The sequence below is a fragment of the Gymnoscopelus braueri genome (genome assembly GCF_963280865.1).
Source record: "Gymnoscopelus braueri genome assembly, chromosome: 15".
NCBI classification, from domain to species: Eukaryota; Metazoa; Chordata; class Actinopteri; order Myctophiformes; family Myctophidae; genus Gymnoscopelus; species Gymnoscopelus braueri.
In genome coordinates, this window is record NC_137620.1 from 23652128 (window position 1) to 23666820 (window position 14693).

A 14693-nucleotide genomic window follows, 5' to 3' on the forward strand; every position below is an offset into this window, starting at 1 on the left:
TCGTGCGAATAATACGCTTTTTTAAAAAACCTTATAAAGTCAATGCAAGCGTACATGGCGCGAAAAAGCGGAAAAGCGAAGCGAAAAAGCGTCTTTTAATTATTCGGAACGAGTCCGAATTTTGCGTATATTCGCACATTCGCCGGTGTGTAACCGCCTTTAGTCTAAGTGGAAGTTCTTCATTGTCAGTTGAAGAGTTCTGTTAGGGCATTTCAGAGCACAAACAGGAGTGTACTTCCTAGTAAGGAGTGACCTCTGTCTAGTTTTGGTGTACACTCTCTAGCTTTAGTCTACTCTGTTTAGCTTTGGTGTACTCTGTCTAGATTTAGTCTACTCTACCCTGTCTAGAAGTCTACTCACCAGTGATGTGAAGTAACTAATTCATTTACTCAAATACTGTACTTAACTCTTTCATTGCCCAAAACGGGAATTCCCGTCCGATGCTACTATGGCTATCATGGCCACGGACGGAAATGACAAAATTATTTAAAAAAGAAAAAAAAAGAAAAAGAAAAAAAGAAACACAATTCTTTTTTAATATTTTTTTTTATTTTTTGGTCTTGTTTTTTTTTTTTATCTCAAAGGAACTAGGAGATAACGCTATCCAAAAAATTGCTGCTCCATTCACTTCAATGTTAAAAATTAAACGGAGGAAAAATGCACATTTTTCGTGGCACTGGGACGACACAGTCTGAAATAAGTGTGGCAATGAAAGAGTTAAGTACAATTTTGAGGTACTTTTACTTTACTGGAGTATTTCCAATTTTCTATACTTTTACTTCTACTCCGCTACATCTCAGAGGCAAATATTGTACTTTTACTCCACTACAATTATATGCAAACTTTAGTTACTAGTTATTTTGTAGATTTTGATTATCATTACAAAACATACATTAACCACTTCGGCCCTATATATATTTCGGCCATTTGAAAATAGCAGATCTACAAGCTCACAATGTGAGCTTGTAGATCTGCTATTTTCAAAAGATTTGTATACATTGTGAACTTGTGAAATGGGACATTCTGCACATTGACAACTTTTACTTTTGGTACTTTAAGTATATTTTGATACTTTTACTCAAGTAGATTTAGAATACAGGACTTTTACTTTTACTTTACGTAACAGAGTATATCTACATTGCAGTACTGATACTTTTACTTAAGTAAAACATATGAGTCCATCACTGTTACTCTCTCTGTCTGTCTAGCTTTAGGCTACAGTATACCCACATTTTTGGCTGTTGGTTGTGTGTTTGGCCTTAGAGAGGTTCAGACCCATCATCACTCTCTGTTTAGACTGAGTCCAACCGCTTGAAACCAAACTCTGACTGGCAGGTACAGAAACAGAGCTTTAGGTGTGTGTGTGTGTGTGTGTGTGTGTGTGTGTGTGTGTGTGTGTGTGTGTGTGTGTGTGTGTGTGTGTGTGTGTGTGTGTGTGTGTGTGTGTGTGTGTGTGTGTGTGTGTGTGTGTGTGTGTGTGTGTGTGTGTGTGTGTGTGTGTACAATGATCCCACTTGCACACAGATCATGACCTGGAGCAATACAGTCTATACTCCAATTTCGGTGTGTGTGTACGTGAACAGAATCAAACTGCACAGTACATGTGTTTCAGTGACCCTGGACCATGAGGTCAAACAATACCTTATGCTTTGTTTTTCCAACATGCTGAATAATTGAAGTTGAGCACTGGTTTCCTAGTGGTCAACAGGCTGTGGTTGCGCTGGGCAGCTACCATCCGTGTAAAATGTCAATCAAAACAGAATTCGCACTCTTGCAAAAAGCGAACGAGAAAACCCAGGGGCGTGTGCACTGCAGACGCTGTGAAATCTGGAGTGTTTATTTAACCTCTGAGAGTCAAGTTAACACAAACGTGTACGTAGACAGACAGACAGACAGACAGACAGACAGACAGACAGACAGACAGACAGACAGACAGACAGATACACACACAGACACACAGATTCATTACAATTCTGGCTTCGATTTGCGGCTCAACTAGCCAGTGATGTTCCAAAGTCTTAAATATAGTTGGTGTATTACCCGACCATTTAAGTCTACTTTATACTTGCGTGTCGGTGTTGTTCACAGCAATCAACAAGCTCACAACGCACACAGCACTTTGAGGCGCTTGTAGACCGGCTATTTTTGGTGAACGACATAATTAGGGGTGGGACGATATATCGATATATCGATATATCGCGATACTTTCTCCCACGATAAATAATCGATATCCTCCCGGAAAATATCGATATTAATTTTTTTTTTAAAGTTTGTGATACGTTGTTTTTCCTACTCTGTATTTGTGCTGTTTGGTGCTATTTTATGTGTTTATGAATTGAATACAAGGACTATCGTGATATATCGTTGGTGAATTTTCATGCAATATATCGTGATATCGCAATATATCGATATTTTCAGATATCGTGATATATCGTTGGTGAAATTTCATGCAATATATCGTGATATCGCAATATATCGGCATTTTCAGATATCGTGATATATATTGTTATCGTGGGCCTAATATCGTGATACATATCGTATCGTGAGGTACCCATATCGTCCCACCCCTAGACATAATGCACAACCAAGCATAAGTCGGGCTTTACCTGTCCTACTCTGCCCCCATCTAATCTCTCTCCCTCTCCCTCTCTCTCTCAGCATGCTAGAAAGAGTTGGCCAGATGTCCCGTTGTATTCAAATATCCATCATCAGATAGGATATTATGCTCATGTGTTATGTAACTTCCAGGGATAGGTACAGCTTATATGGAGTCTGGCCCACTGTAAGATGAGTACAATAAGATAGACTTGATTCAATGATTCATTCCCGCACTGATTTTGACACACACACACACACACACACACACACACACACACACACACACACACACACACACACACACACACACACACACACACACACACACACACACACACACACACACACACAAACACACCCTCTATATTTGGTTGGATGGGTCCGCCAGGCACCGGGCCTAAACCAACACTGCCACGTGCACTCACATGCACGCAGAGACACACATGCACACACACAATCCCACTAATCCTCCAGGGGTATGGCCGAATTTAGGCCAAGCCTGATTAGTAGTGCTACTGCTTATCACCTAGAGCCAGTAGCCTGAGAGGGGGGGGGGGGGTAGGGAGGAAGGCAGGAAGGAAGAAGAAAGAAAAGAGCGCTGAGATTGAGTGGGTGGAAGGAAGGGAGAGAGAGAGAGAGTCTTTCACAATACTGGCATCAAAAATCTGTGATATCTTATTTTCATATAGGATGAAATTAAATTAATATAAGAAGAAAAAGGTCCTGCTGCCCACAACCTCTAAACACCCAGAGCTCACCCTCCTTCTGTCTCCTTTCATCCTTCCTCCCCTCTCCATCTCTTCCTTATCAGCTCTTCTCTCTCTCCTGCTCATAGCCTTTTTATTTTTTCTTTGCTTTCTTAACGGTGTCTGCCTCCTCTCCCCCAACTCTTGTCTCCCACACCTCTTGTTTTTAATGCCCGATAATCTCCAGTCCCCTGTGTGTGTGTGCGTGTTTGTGCGTGCGTGCGTGTGTGCGTTGCGTTGCATTACATTACATTACTTGCTGCCCCCAGAGTATAAAACCCTCAAAGGAGAGGCTGACACTGTGTGTGTGTGTGTGTGGGGGGGTCATCATGTTGTGGTGTTTGATGTGTGCAGGAACAGAGGTTCCTCATCATGGCTCCCTCCTACAGCCCTCCATGTCAAGGAATCTCGGGCAGCTGGGAAGATGTTTAGTCATCTGAACAAGTGCCACATACTGTTATGTACTGCACAGTAAATGAGTGATATGAGTGAGGGCCGGCAGTGGCCCAGGAGGTAGAGCGGGCCGTTCGATCCCGCCGGGCTCCCACTGTGTAACTGTCGAAGTGTCCTTGAGCAAGACACTGAACCCCTAACTGAGCAGATTGGTGCCTTGCATGGTTTCCTCCGCCATCAGTGTGTTACTGAATGGGTGCATCATGTAATGCACGCTATATGAAGGCACCATTTACTATTGATAAACATGCCGCTAGTTATAGGACCACAGAACATGCTATTTACTGTATTTCCAGGTAATTGCAGTGAACATTAATTTACCCCTAGCAGGGGTTGACACTAAGGTCTCAGAGGCACTTGCCCGTCGGGCAAATGCAGATCATGGGTCTACTTGCCCAAAGGTCATGCACACTTGCCCGAAAAGTAAATCGTGATAGGTAAAATCTGAATTACTGTTCAATTTAACTTTTTACTTTACTTGCGAATTCTGGGGCTGCGCGATATGGAGATACCTCAATATTTATGCCAAATATCTCTTTAAAGTGAAACTCTTAATTCTTTAAAAAAAACATGCATATTATAGGTCAACTGTGCTCTCTTATTTTACATTCCACAGACATCTTGTGTTGTGTTTATAGCGAACAAAACTAAAGACGGTTGCTTCCCCACTCAAACACACTTGCCCGTCGGGCAACCTGAAAGCAAACTCCACTTGCCCGAGCGTTTTATTTACTTGCCACGGGCAGTCGGGGCAACCCTGCACCTAGCATGAATATATACTCCCAAGGGTACAACTGTTCCCATTTGAAGATTGCCATGTGCTTGTGTTGATGTCTAAAATGCTCTGATGGAAACAACCTCGCTCGTCCTGAGAATTGATTTGGGTTCCAGGAGTTTGTGTGCAATCTCTGGATGCCACAGTTATGGATGTTTAAAAAGAAAACACAGCCCCTATATGGTCTTGCTGCATACTGTAGCACTGTGCATATCTCACAGCTGTAGTCTGGAATTCATCTCCACAGTTTGCGTGACCGTGAGGTACTTGAATCACGCCACAGCTGCAGACACTGTAGTAATTTGGCGCATTCTCATGGTCGGACGTGTCTAGACGACTTTAAAACCTGTGAATAAAGCTTAATTTATTATACCCCATTGCACGACTGTGTCACGTGCCAAAAAGACATTATTTTAAGTACACATTTTGCTTTAAGATTACAACATAGCATTTCACTCGTTCAGACACGGTAGACACCGTAGTCAGTCTAGGTATTAACAAGAGCTTGTGACTAAATAATAACTACATTGGTCAACATAGGGTATTAAAATGTCCCAAAAAGTAACGGTGTCCGCCTGATAGTGACGACATAGGGTTTTAGCATTCAACTTATAGATTCCAGTAGCCCGCCCCCTGATGCTAACTTTGAGCATTATCCAGCGTAACATGTAGAGTTCACTTGCTTTTGTGTGCATTGATTGATGCAAACGGGAGATAAATGACTATTATGGGCGTGTTGTCCATGGATGTAAGGCATGGCCGGACCTTTGAAGTTTTGATGCCATTGTGAAGCCCATTCACTGCCACTAAATAGGCTGAAATAGACCATGAACGCTACAAGGGGAGTCCTGTCTTCCCACTCTCTCTAACACAGACACACACACACACACACACACGCACACACACACACACACACACACACACACACACACACACACACACACACACACACACACACACACACACACACACACACACACACACACACACACACACACACACACACACACACACCATCAGTGCATGCAGGCGTAAGCCTATGAATAAAACACACGCACGAACACGCACATACATAGAAATGGACACAGACAAGAGAAGAAAATTGGTGTTTTTATCACTTGATTGTTGAAGAACAAGAGAGCTTTAGAGATATTTCTGTCCAAACACCAGACTCAGCCCCTTAATCACCCCCCCCCCGTCTGACTGTCTGTGTCTCTCTTTCTCTATTGCTTGTCTGTGCTCGTCTGTCTCTTATAATTTCCAATGTCTATGCATTTCCACACTTTTTGGTTTCCAATGCATGTTAAACATGTCTTTCTATGTTACTCTCTCTCTCTCTCTCTCTCTCTCTCTCTCTCTCTCTCTCTCTCTCTCTCTCTCTCTCTCTCTCTCTCTCTCTCTCTCAAACACACACAAACAGACACTACGCTAGAAATCGCTCTTTAGACAGGATGTGCCTGAATAGCTGGCCTCCATCATCCATCAATGCAAAGACAATGAACCGCACAAACAACACGCCAACACACACACAAACACGCACACGCACACGCAAGTGCGTGTGGGCCAACATCATTGTGTGGGAGTTGACAGTTTATGATTCATTCAAGTGTTATAAACTGTATTAACATCGCCAACCTGTTAGGATGTATAAATGTGCGTTGACATCACAGCCTGGTGATGACGTTTGATTCTCTGCGATTAGAGGAACGGAACAGCCAGCTCTGATGGTGATTGGTCGTTGCTGGCAAGGACAACTTGGCTACTGGCTGAACTTTTGGATGACATCGCCCATTAACGCCCAATCACAAACTGATGCTGCAAGGCCAGCCAGAAACCTGCTTGGTCAATGCAATGTAGCACACACACTGGGAAGATGTAACATGTAGCCTATATTACACAACTATACACAACTTCTTTGTTTTCTTTCTTCTCTTCTCTTCTCTTCTCTTCTCTTCTCTTCTCTTCTCTTCTCTTCTCTTCTCTTCTCTTCTCTTCTCTTCTCTTCTCTTCTCTTCTCTTCTCTTCTCTTCTCTTCTCTTCTCTTCTCTTCTCTTCTCCTCCTGCACATCTCTCCATCCCATCAGTCTTGATTGGCAGATGAAGGAGGCAGGTGTATAATTTATCACTTCCTGATGTGTGCAATTCCACAATGCCCTGCAGCCAGAGACCAGGGTCTGTCGCTTTGGTGCAACAGCCTGTTTATTAAACCCTTAACGCACGTACACGCACTGTGCACACACACACACACACACACACACACACACACACACACACACACACACACACACACACACACACTCGCACACACGCACACACATACACACACACACACACACACACACACACACTGTCCCCGCTCACTCCCGACTGGTTGCGTGTCGGTCATGTTTAATGCATAATAAATGAATGATTCATGGCCGGGGAGAGAGAGAGAGATGGAGAGGGGGGCATTTTGTATTTTTAGGAATCCATATTTACTCGAAGCACGTTGGCCTCTTATTTGGAATGAAATCGGGGGTGTGATGTGTCAGGCTGTCAGGTTTTGTTGGAACGCCGGCCAGACTGACATTCATTCATTGTGTTCAAGTGTTCATTGCTTTCCGCCAGTCGCCATTTGCTGAGCTGTCGTTGCTGTGTGTCGATCACCTTTACGTCGACCTCTCCATTTTTAAGCTGCAATTAACCAGATTAGATTTTCTGAATGAGCTTTTTTCACACACATTCCAAAAACACCTCACAGGAACAGAGTAGAAATGCCCTGTACAACACAGCTGCTGCAGGGCTGCAATGATACAGTGCATTCTACACGCACAGTTGAGCCACGTGGCTCATCTATGTTCGTTTTGAGGTATCTGGTAGTGTGTTTTTTGGCATTTTCAGCATCCTCTGGTGGCCAAAACATACATACAGTACAGTTCATTCAGTACGTATTGTACTTACTTATAAATACAAATAGACATCCTCATGACAATGTATTTGCGTTGGCATCTTGGCCCCATTAATATAAAGTTAATTGGTACCCCAGGTCTCTATCCTTTGCCCCTCTCCATTTTCCCCTGTACGCCAAATCTCCAAAAATGAGCTGATCTACAACCTCACAACGCAACCTGATGTGACGTGTTGTGAGCTTGTAGTTCAGCTATTTTCTTTTCATTTAATTCTTTTTTATAATTGATTAAATCAATTATAGTTAAATTAACTGTTACACCCCTATTTGGATTTGTGTCAAGTCAAATTCTGACACATTCTTTCACACATTGCCTTTGCAAAGACGAGGGACTCCAACTAAAGACTTTTCATCCATCTGTCGCTGTCTCTCTCTCCTTCCATTCCTCCTCGCTTCTCTTCTTTTCTCTTCATTACAGTGGCCGTGTCCTTGCCTTCTTCTCTCTCTCTTTTTCAACACTTCTTCTCTCACTTGACTGGCAGGTGTCGCCCATGCATGCACATAACAGCCCTTGGGTGTTTGGTGTGTGTGTGTGGTGTGTGTGTATGTTTTTGGAGGGGGCAGATGGTGTAGCTATAGGAACCATCGCTACATTAGAGTGCACAGCAGGTGGGTGTGTGTGTGTGGGTGTGCATGTGCGTGCATGTGCGTGTGCACGGTCCTGTCCTAGAGGGACAGTAAGGACCAGTTTACAAGGACATTTCTGCAGACCTTGCCTTCGGCCTGTGTCACTAGCACACACTGATGTCGTGTGTGTGTGTGTGTGTGTGTGTGTGTGTGTGTGTGTGTGTGTGTGTGTGTGTGTGTGTGTGTGTGTGTGTGTGTGTGTGTGGTGTGTGTGTGTGTGTGTGTGTGTGTGTGTGTGTGTGTGTGTGTGTGTGTGTGTGTGGTAGATATAGCTGCTGAACAGAACTACTTCAGTTAGTTTAAAGCGGGATGATGTTGGATGGATGGATGGATTGATTTTGGATGGATGGATGGATTGATTGATTTTGGATGGATGGATGAATGTTGGAGGAGGAATACAGAAATACGGGAAGAGACAGAGCGAAAGGTTTGTGAAAGACAGCGTCGAGAGAGAGTGAGAGAGAGAGAGAGAGAGAGAGAGAGAGAGAGAGAGAGAGGAGGTGGTTTACTGCTGGTAAACAGGTGTACACACACACACACACACACACCACACAAAACACACACACACACACACGCATATTTTCTACACTATGACCTGCATAGCGTGAACTGTCATCACACAACAATGTGATTTACAGGAAGTAGAGTTCCTCTCTCAACCAGTCAGAGCGCAGCTTGCTGCCTGGAGCCAAACAGATGGCATCTTAGCAAATGAGAAGTGACACGCATGTTAGAGGTTACTGGAAACCCCGACATATTGACTAGTAGAGAGAGAGGGAGAGAGCGAGAGAGATTGCCTTTCCATCGAGACAGATGTCGGTGTATTAAGAGCTCCCTTCATTTTGACAATGGGACAGGCTATCTAGGACGACCGACAGACTGACAGACAGACATATACTAAGTAATAATATTATTAGTCTGCATGTTGTGATGTCGGGGACTCAATGTCAAGCATTAATGGACCAGAGAGGAACGCACTGCACATCGCCTGCACTGTCTAGATGCCCCGGTTTTAAATCCGGCCCTTGAAGGGTGTTTGATCTGTCAGGCAGCATTATAATGTCATGTCAGGATGAAATTTTAATTTCAGAGTTTTAGTTTTGAGCTTAAAGGGATACTCATTTCTGTATCATTTCTGATACAGTAGAGTTGATGGGAGATTCTACAATATCAAACAATATCAAAACATCTGTGACAAATGTTCCTGGAGAATTCTGGCCAGGAGTCCTGGCCAGTGAATGACCCAGAGGCAGGTGCAACAGTTCGGTCAACAAGCAGGCCCACGCCTGACACCATAGTATGAGAAATGGAATGCTTTTTTTTGGGTAACCAATAGAAAGCCAGATTGTTCAGAACAACAACTAGTCACTTCAATATGTTCTCACGGTTCAAGTTTCAAGGTGTTTAGTGTCACATACACGTACAATACATTTTGGTAACTTTTGGAATAGGCAGTGAAATTCATGCAAAAGTGTCACTTTTCAGCTACAGTCACCTTTTTGAACCCAAATAGGGCAATTGTGTGACACCTGACCCGAAAGAAAACAACATGTTGTCACCTTTTTCACCTCGGGGCTGTTTGCATGCAGCCTGACTTGGCTTCCTCAACGGTGTGGATAACAATAAACTAAGACAGAAAGGTAAAATAGTTGTAATGCTATTATAAAATACCAATAAAAGTCTAATAAATGCGTTATGTAAGTGAAGACAGTGTGCAGACTTCTCCTTTTCTCAACATTGGCGGTTCGTCTCCTACGCACCTGACCATTGTAAGCAGGTGTGCAAAAAGGCTTTTACTGGAAAATGAGAAAATGCCCAGTACATAACATTTGTTCTAGCAAAAATACAAACAGCAGAAAATTACAATAAACGATCATATTTGTTTTCTTACAGGTGCTCTCCCCAAACAGATACTGTTTTGCATGACAGAACACTTCATTTCTATGTATTCATACGACTCTCTAGGGGCAGTTGGCCTCGCAGGCCCGTTTCTACTCTGTAGCTCACAGACAAATAGACATAATGTGTTTAATGCAACTGGGAGGCAGTGCAACAGACTCATTTAATATCTCCTGCACCTGTTCCATCCCTCTCTCTGTACCCCCATCTCCCTCCCTCTCTGTCAACCACCCTCCTTCCATTCATCCGTCTCTTCCTCCTTTCTCCACCTTTTGTATCGGACCATTAATAATGTGCTTTTTGTGCATGCAATGCACACACGTTTGTGTATTGACGCTGTGTGTGTGTGTGTGTGTGTTTCTTTCCACAGCTTGTAATTGCTGGTGTTATCAGGAGAGTGTGAGAACTCCATTATGGAGATGAATGCTGTTTGTTTACTTCAGCTCTGTTCCGCTGTGGCTGTTGATTCACCTGCTGTTGGATACAGACCTCTCTCTCTCTCTCTCTCTCTCTCTCTCTCTCTCTCTCTCTCTCTCTCTCTCTCTCTCTCTCTCTCTCTCTCTCTCTCTCTCTTTCTCTTTCTCTCCTCTTTCTATCTATCTGTCTGTCTGTCTCTCTCTCTCTGTGTATCTCTCTCTCTTAAAACCTTTATTAACTTCTAGCTCTTTATTATCTGTTCTCTCTCTCTCTCTCTCTCTCTCTCTCTCTCTCTCTCTCTCTCTCTCTCTCTCTCTCTCTCTGTATATTTCATCGTGTGTTTATTGGCAGTGGTTTCATCACCTGTTCATATTCGGTATGTGATGGCGTCATGTACTGTAATGCAATGTCATGATAGATGAAGTGTTCTCATCATGTCATGCTTTTGTTTGCTCAAGTCTTATTGATTGATTGATCTTTTCCATTTTTTATTGACACATAAAAACCACCGTGCCACACCATGACAGACAGACAAGGCAAGGCTTTGTGCTGTGGTGGATGATGAGGCATGACGTGTATCGATGTGCTTCTGTTTGCTTGCACAAGTAGTTGGCTTATATCAATAATAGAGTTCACCCTGTTGCATTGTGGACTGTAAATTACCTCCCGGTGAGGTTACTACTGTGTGTGTGTGTGTGTGTGTGTGTGTGTGTGAGTGTGAGTGTGTGTGTGTGTGTGATCGAGAGACGGTTTGTCTGTCGGTTGAGATGTTTAATCTTAATTTACAGTAATTATTGCTTTCGTTTCCTTTCTCTTTTGCTCACTCTGTCTGCTTGGAATAGTCTTTTTCCTGAAATGTCAACAGAGGTTTGCATTGTAATACAACTTATTGAAAGCAAACTATAGCCTTCATCACACAAAGCACGCACGCACGCACGCACGCACGCACGCACGCACGCACGCACGCACGCACGCACGCACGCACGCACGCACGCACGCACGCACGCACGTACACACACACACACACACACACACACACACACACACACACACACACACACACACACACACACACACACACACACACACACAGTCTTGTGCACCACCACTCCATTGAAGTACAGCACACAGCTGTACTCTCGTGGCAAGCAGCTGTGTATGAAGACACACACACACATACACACACACACGCACACACACACAGTACCACGACAGACAAGGCAAAGCTTTGTCCTGTAGTGTGTGATTACGGATGGTAGAATTGGAAGGGAAAAGAACAGAGAGGGAGAGAGAGAGAGGAAAAAGGTGGAAAATAATTATAGCAAAGGCTTTAGTTTTGGGATGTCAGTTAATACATGATGTCTAGCTGAGATTAACATGTATCTACTGTAATTGTGCCTTAAGCCTACATTATATGTTATTATTTGGATTATGCATTATTTTATTTGCTTTTGGCCTGGCCCTTGATTGTGCGTGTGCGTGTGCGTGTGCGTGTGCGTGCGTGTGTGTGTGTAGGCTAACAGTGAACAGTGAGGAGTGAATGTCAATAGGATGCTGGTCTGGATGCTAAAAGGAACAAAGCAACCTATGTCTAGAGACGTGTTTAGTTGAGCTGCATTTTTACCGCCCTCTGGTGGAGACAGAGTGACATACAGACAGATTAACAGACAGCCTCATTATAATATAGTTTTTGCATTCGCTTTGCACGGCTCAACTACAAATCCCAGTAGAGGGAGAGAGAAACGGAGAGTTTAGTGAGTTCATCTGTCTCAGAGAGAAGAGGTGAAACATATGGCTGCAGCTTAACCACTTGAACCCTCACGTCCTTACTCTGGGGTGAATATTTGGTAAAAAATATAGCAGATCTACAGGCTTCTTAATTTCAATGTGATTTTGGGTATAGAGCCCCAGTCAATGAAGTATATTGGGTTTAAGTAGTTAAATACATGAATTCCTCTCTCTCTCTATTAAATTCAAAGGGCAATATGGGAACCATAATTTACATTGCCAAATGTAAATTATGGTTCCCTTTCCTGGGAATGTACTCCTGAGCTTGTAGATCTGATGTTTTCACAGAATGTTTAGAATAACTTGTCAATAGAATTTGACAGTACATCTGCATATTTCATGTATACTGTATACCTCCCTAAAAGCACCATTAACCCTCTCTCTCTCTCTCTCTCTGTTTTCTCCACACAGAGAAGGACGCCATGTTGGGGCCAGAGCAGTTCAAGGAGTTCAGGAACTTTAGCACCTTCTTACTGGACCGCTCCACTGGCATGCTGTTTCTCGGTGGCAGGGACGCCATATTGGCTGTTGACACTACCAACCTGAACCTAAAACCACGCACGGTGAGCACTGTGTGTGTGTGTGTGTGTGTGTGTGTGTGTGTGTGTGTGTGTGTGTGTGTGTGTGTGTGTGTGTGTGTGTGTGTGTGTGTGTGTGTGTGTGTGTGTGTGTGTGTGTGTGTGCGCGCGCGCGCGTGCGTACAGGCTGTATGAAATTACATATTTCCTTACATATTGCATATTTAACTTGCCGTTTAGATGTGTTGAACTTTTCAACTGCAAAGGGTCACGAGGTCATGTGCAAAAAAAGCTGTAATCCACAACTTTGTTTGTGAATATAACGTCATTGTGATCAAACTGTGTGGTAGAGTATGTTAAGCAAGGTATAATGAACAATGAGCCACTGGTCATTTAGAAAATAAATAAACCCCTAACAGGGTGATAAGATCTTAATCACCCTGAAGGGGTTTATTTCTCAATAATGACCGGCTCACTGTTTATTATCCCGCTTACTACACGGCTTCTTAATGAATAAATTGTTGTTTTCAGTGAAGAAACTAGTCCATTAGAATGATGCCAGCCAGGTCTCTCCAGTGCAACACGGCTGTCGGCTTGCAAAACACTGTTAGAAAGTGTTGATCAAATATGTATCAAGATTGTGTTACTGCAGGGGCTACCCTATTGCAGACACCCGAATGGTTAGAACGCATACCACACGGTCACAGAATGCCTTCTACAGCGTGTCCCCGGTTACACTCAAAATGTTTTCAAAGACATTCTTTAGTGTACTGTTGAGCTGTAAAATGACATTGTGTGTTTATTTACATGGCCATATGGTTGGATACGGCAAAAAACACAAGCACCGCACAAACTGATATGATCCAGGTGTGCAGTCCATGTCTGTAACAACAGACTTCTCTATTATAACAACCGTCTGCTACCGAGAAATAACAGACCCAACAGGCTGAATGCCGTGATGGACCAATCGGAATCGAGCATTCTTAAAAAAAATAAGAATCAGAATCGAGCATTCAATAATACAATATAACTACAACCGTGGTGGTTGTAGTTGGTCTACCTGCTCTTCTATTTTGGACATTTAGATCCTGTGGTCGGGTAGGACCCACTACTGGTTGACGAGTGGTATTGCATGAAGCTCAAAGTGCAATTCATCCTCTCCCCAAATGGGCTCTCCGTTTATAGCTCAACAGTAGAAATTCCAGGGCTCACGCTGGGGACCCAGGTTCTAATCCTGGGTATGATGTAAAAGTTACAGATTGCAGCTTTAACCCATTTAAAACCGGGAAAGCATCTGTGTCATTTTAGATTTTTGCGTTGGCTATTCAAAAAATAGCAGATCTACAAGCTCACAGTGCGTCACTCTGTGCCGCGCTATGAGCTTGTAGATCTGCTATTTTAGAAAAATCGTGAAAATGTGTGCAAATCTTTGAATACAAAGTTAATGGGTTAACTTGTTGATGTGACTGACTGTCCGATTCTCTGTTTGTGTCTCAAGATCAAATGGGATGTTCCAGAGGAGAAGAGGAGGTCCTGTGTGACGAAGGGCAAAACTGAGGTGAGAACTGTGTGTGTGTGTGTGTGTGTGTGTGTGTGCAACTGTGCATGTGTGTTCCCTCACATGTACAGTACGCATCACAACCACTCCCTTTCCACATGTTGGGAGTGGCCGTTATGCATAAAAATGCCTGTGTCTGTATAGCAGCAGATGATTGATTGTCTTATGTACACTGCTGTGCTTCTGAAACCATTCAGAGCATCACGGTTCACTGAAGACGCATGTTGCTCATTATCACCCTTCATATCATGAACCACTTTAAACCTGGCGTCGGATGGTAGGTTGAAAGTGACAGTCCCTATGTTGGGCATGTCATTATAGGCAAAGATTTTCATCAAAATTAAAAACATTTATGTTAACCACTTAA

At 43.3% G+C, this 14693-nt stretch overlaps 1 protein-coding gene across 1 annotated transcript in view; it reads left to right on the forward strand.

Moving 5' to 3' along the window:
* sema4f (sema domain, immunoglobulin domain (Ig), transmembrane domain (TM) and short cytoplasmic domain, (semaphorin) 4F) overlaps positions 1 to 14693 on the forward strand; it is a 72027-nt gene that overhangs the window by 45049 nt on the left and 12285 nt on the right. Inside the window, exons 2-3 of the mRNA XM_080451966.1 lie at positions 12662 to 12813; positions 14267 to 14326. Coding sequence (XP_080308092.1) covers positions 12662 to 12813; positions 14267 to 14326 — 212 coding nt within the window. The remainder of the gene's footprint in view (positions 1 to 12661; positions 12814 to 14266; positions 14327 to 14693) is intronic.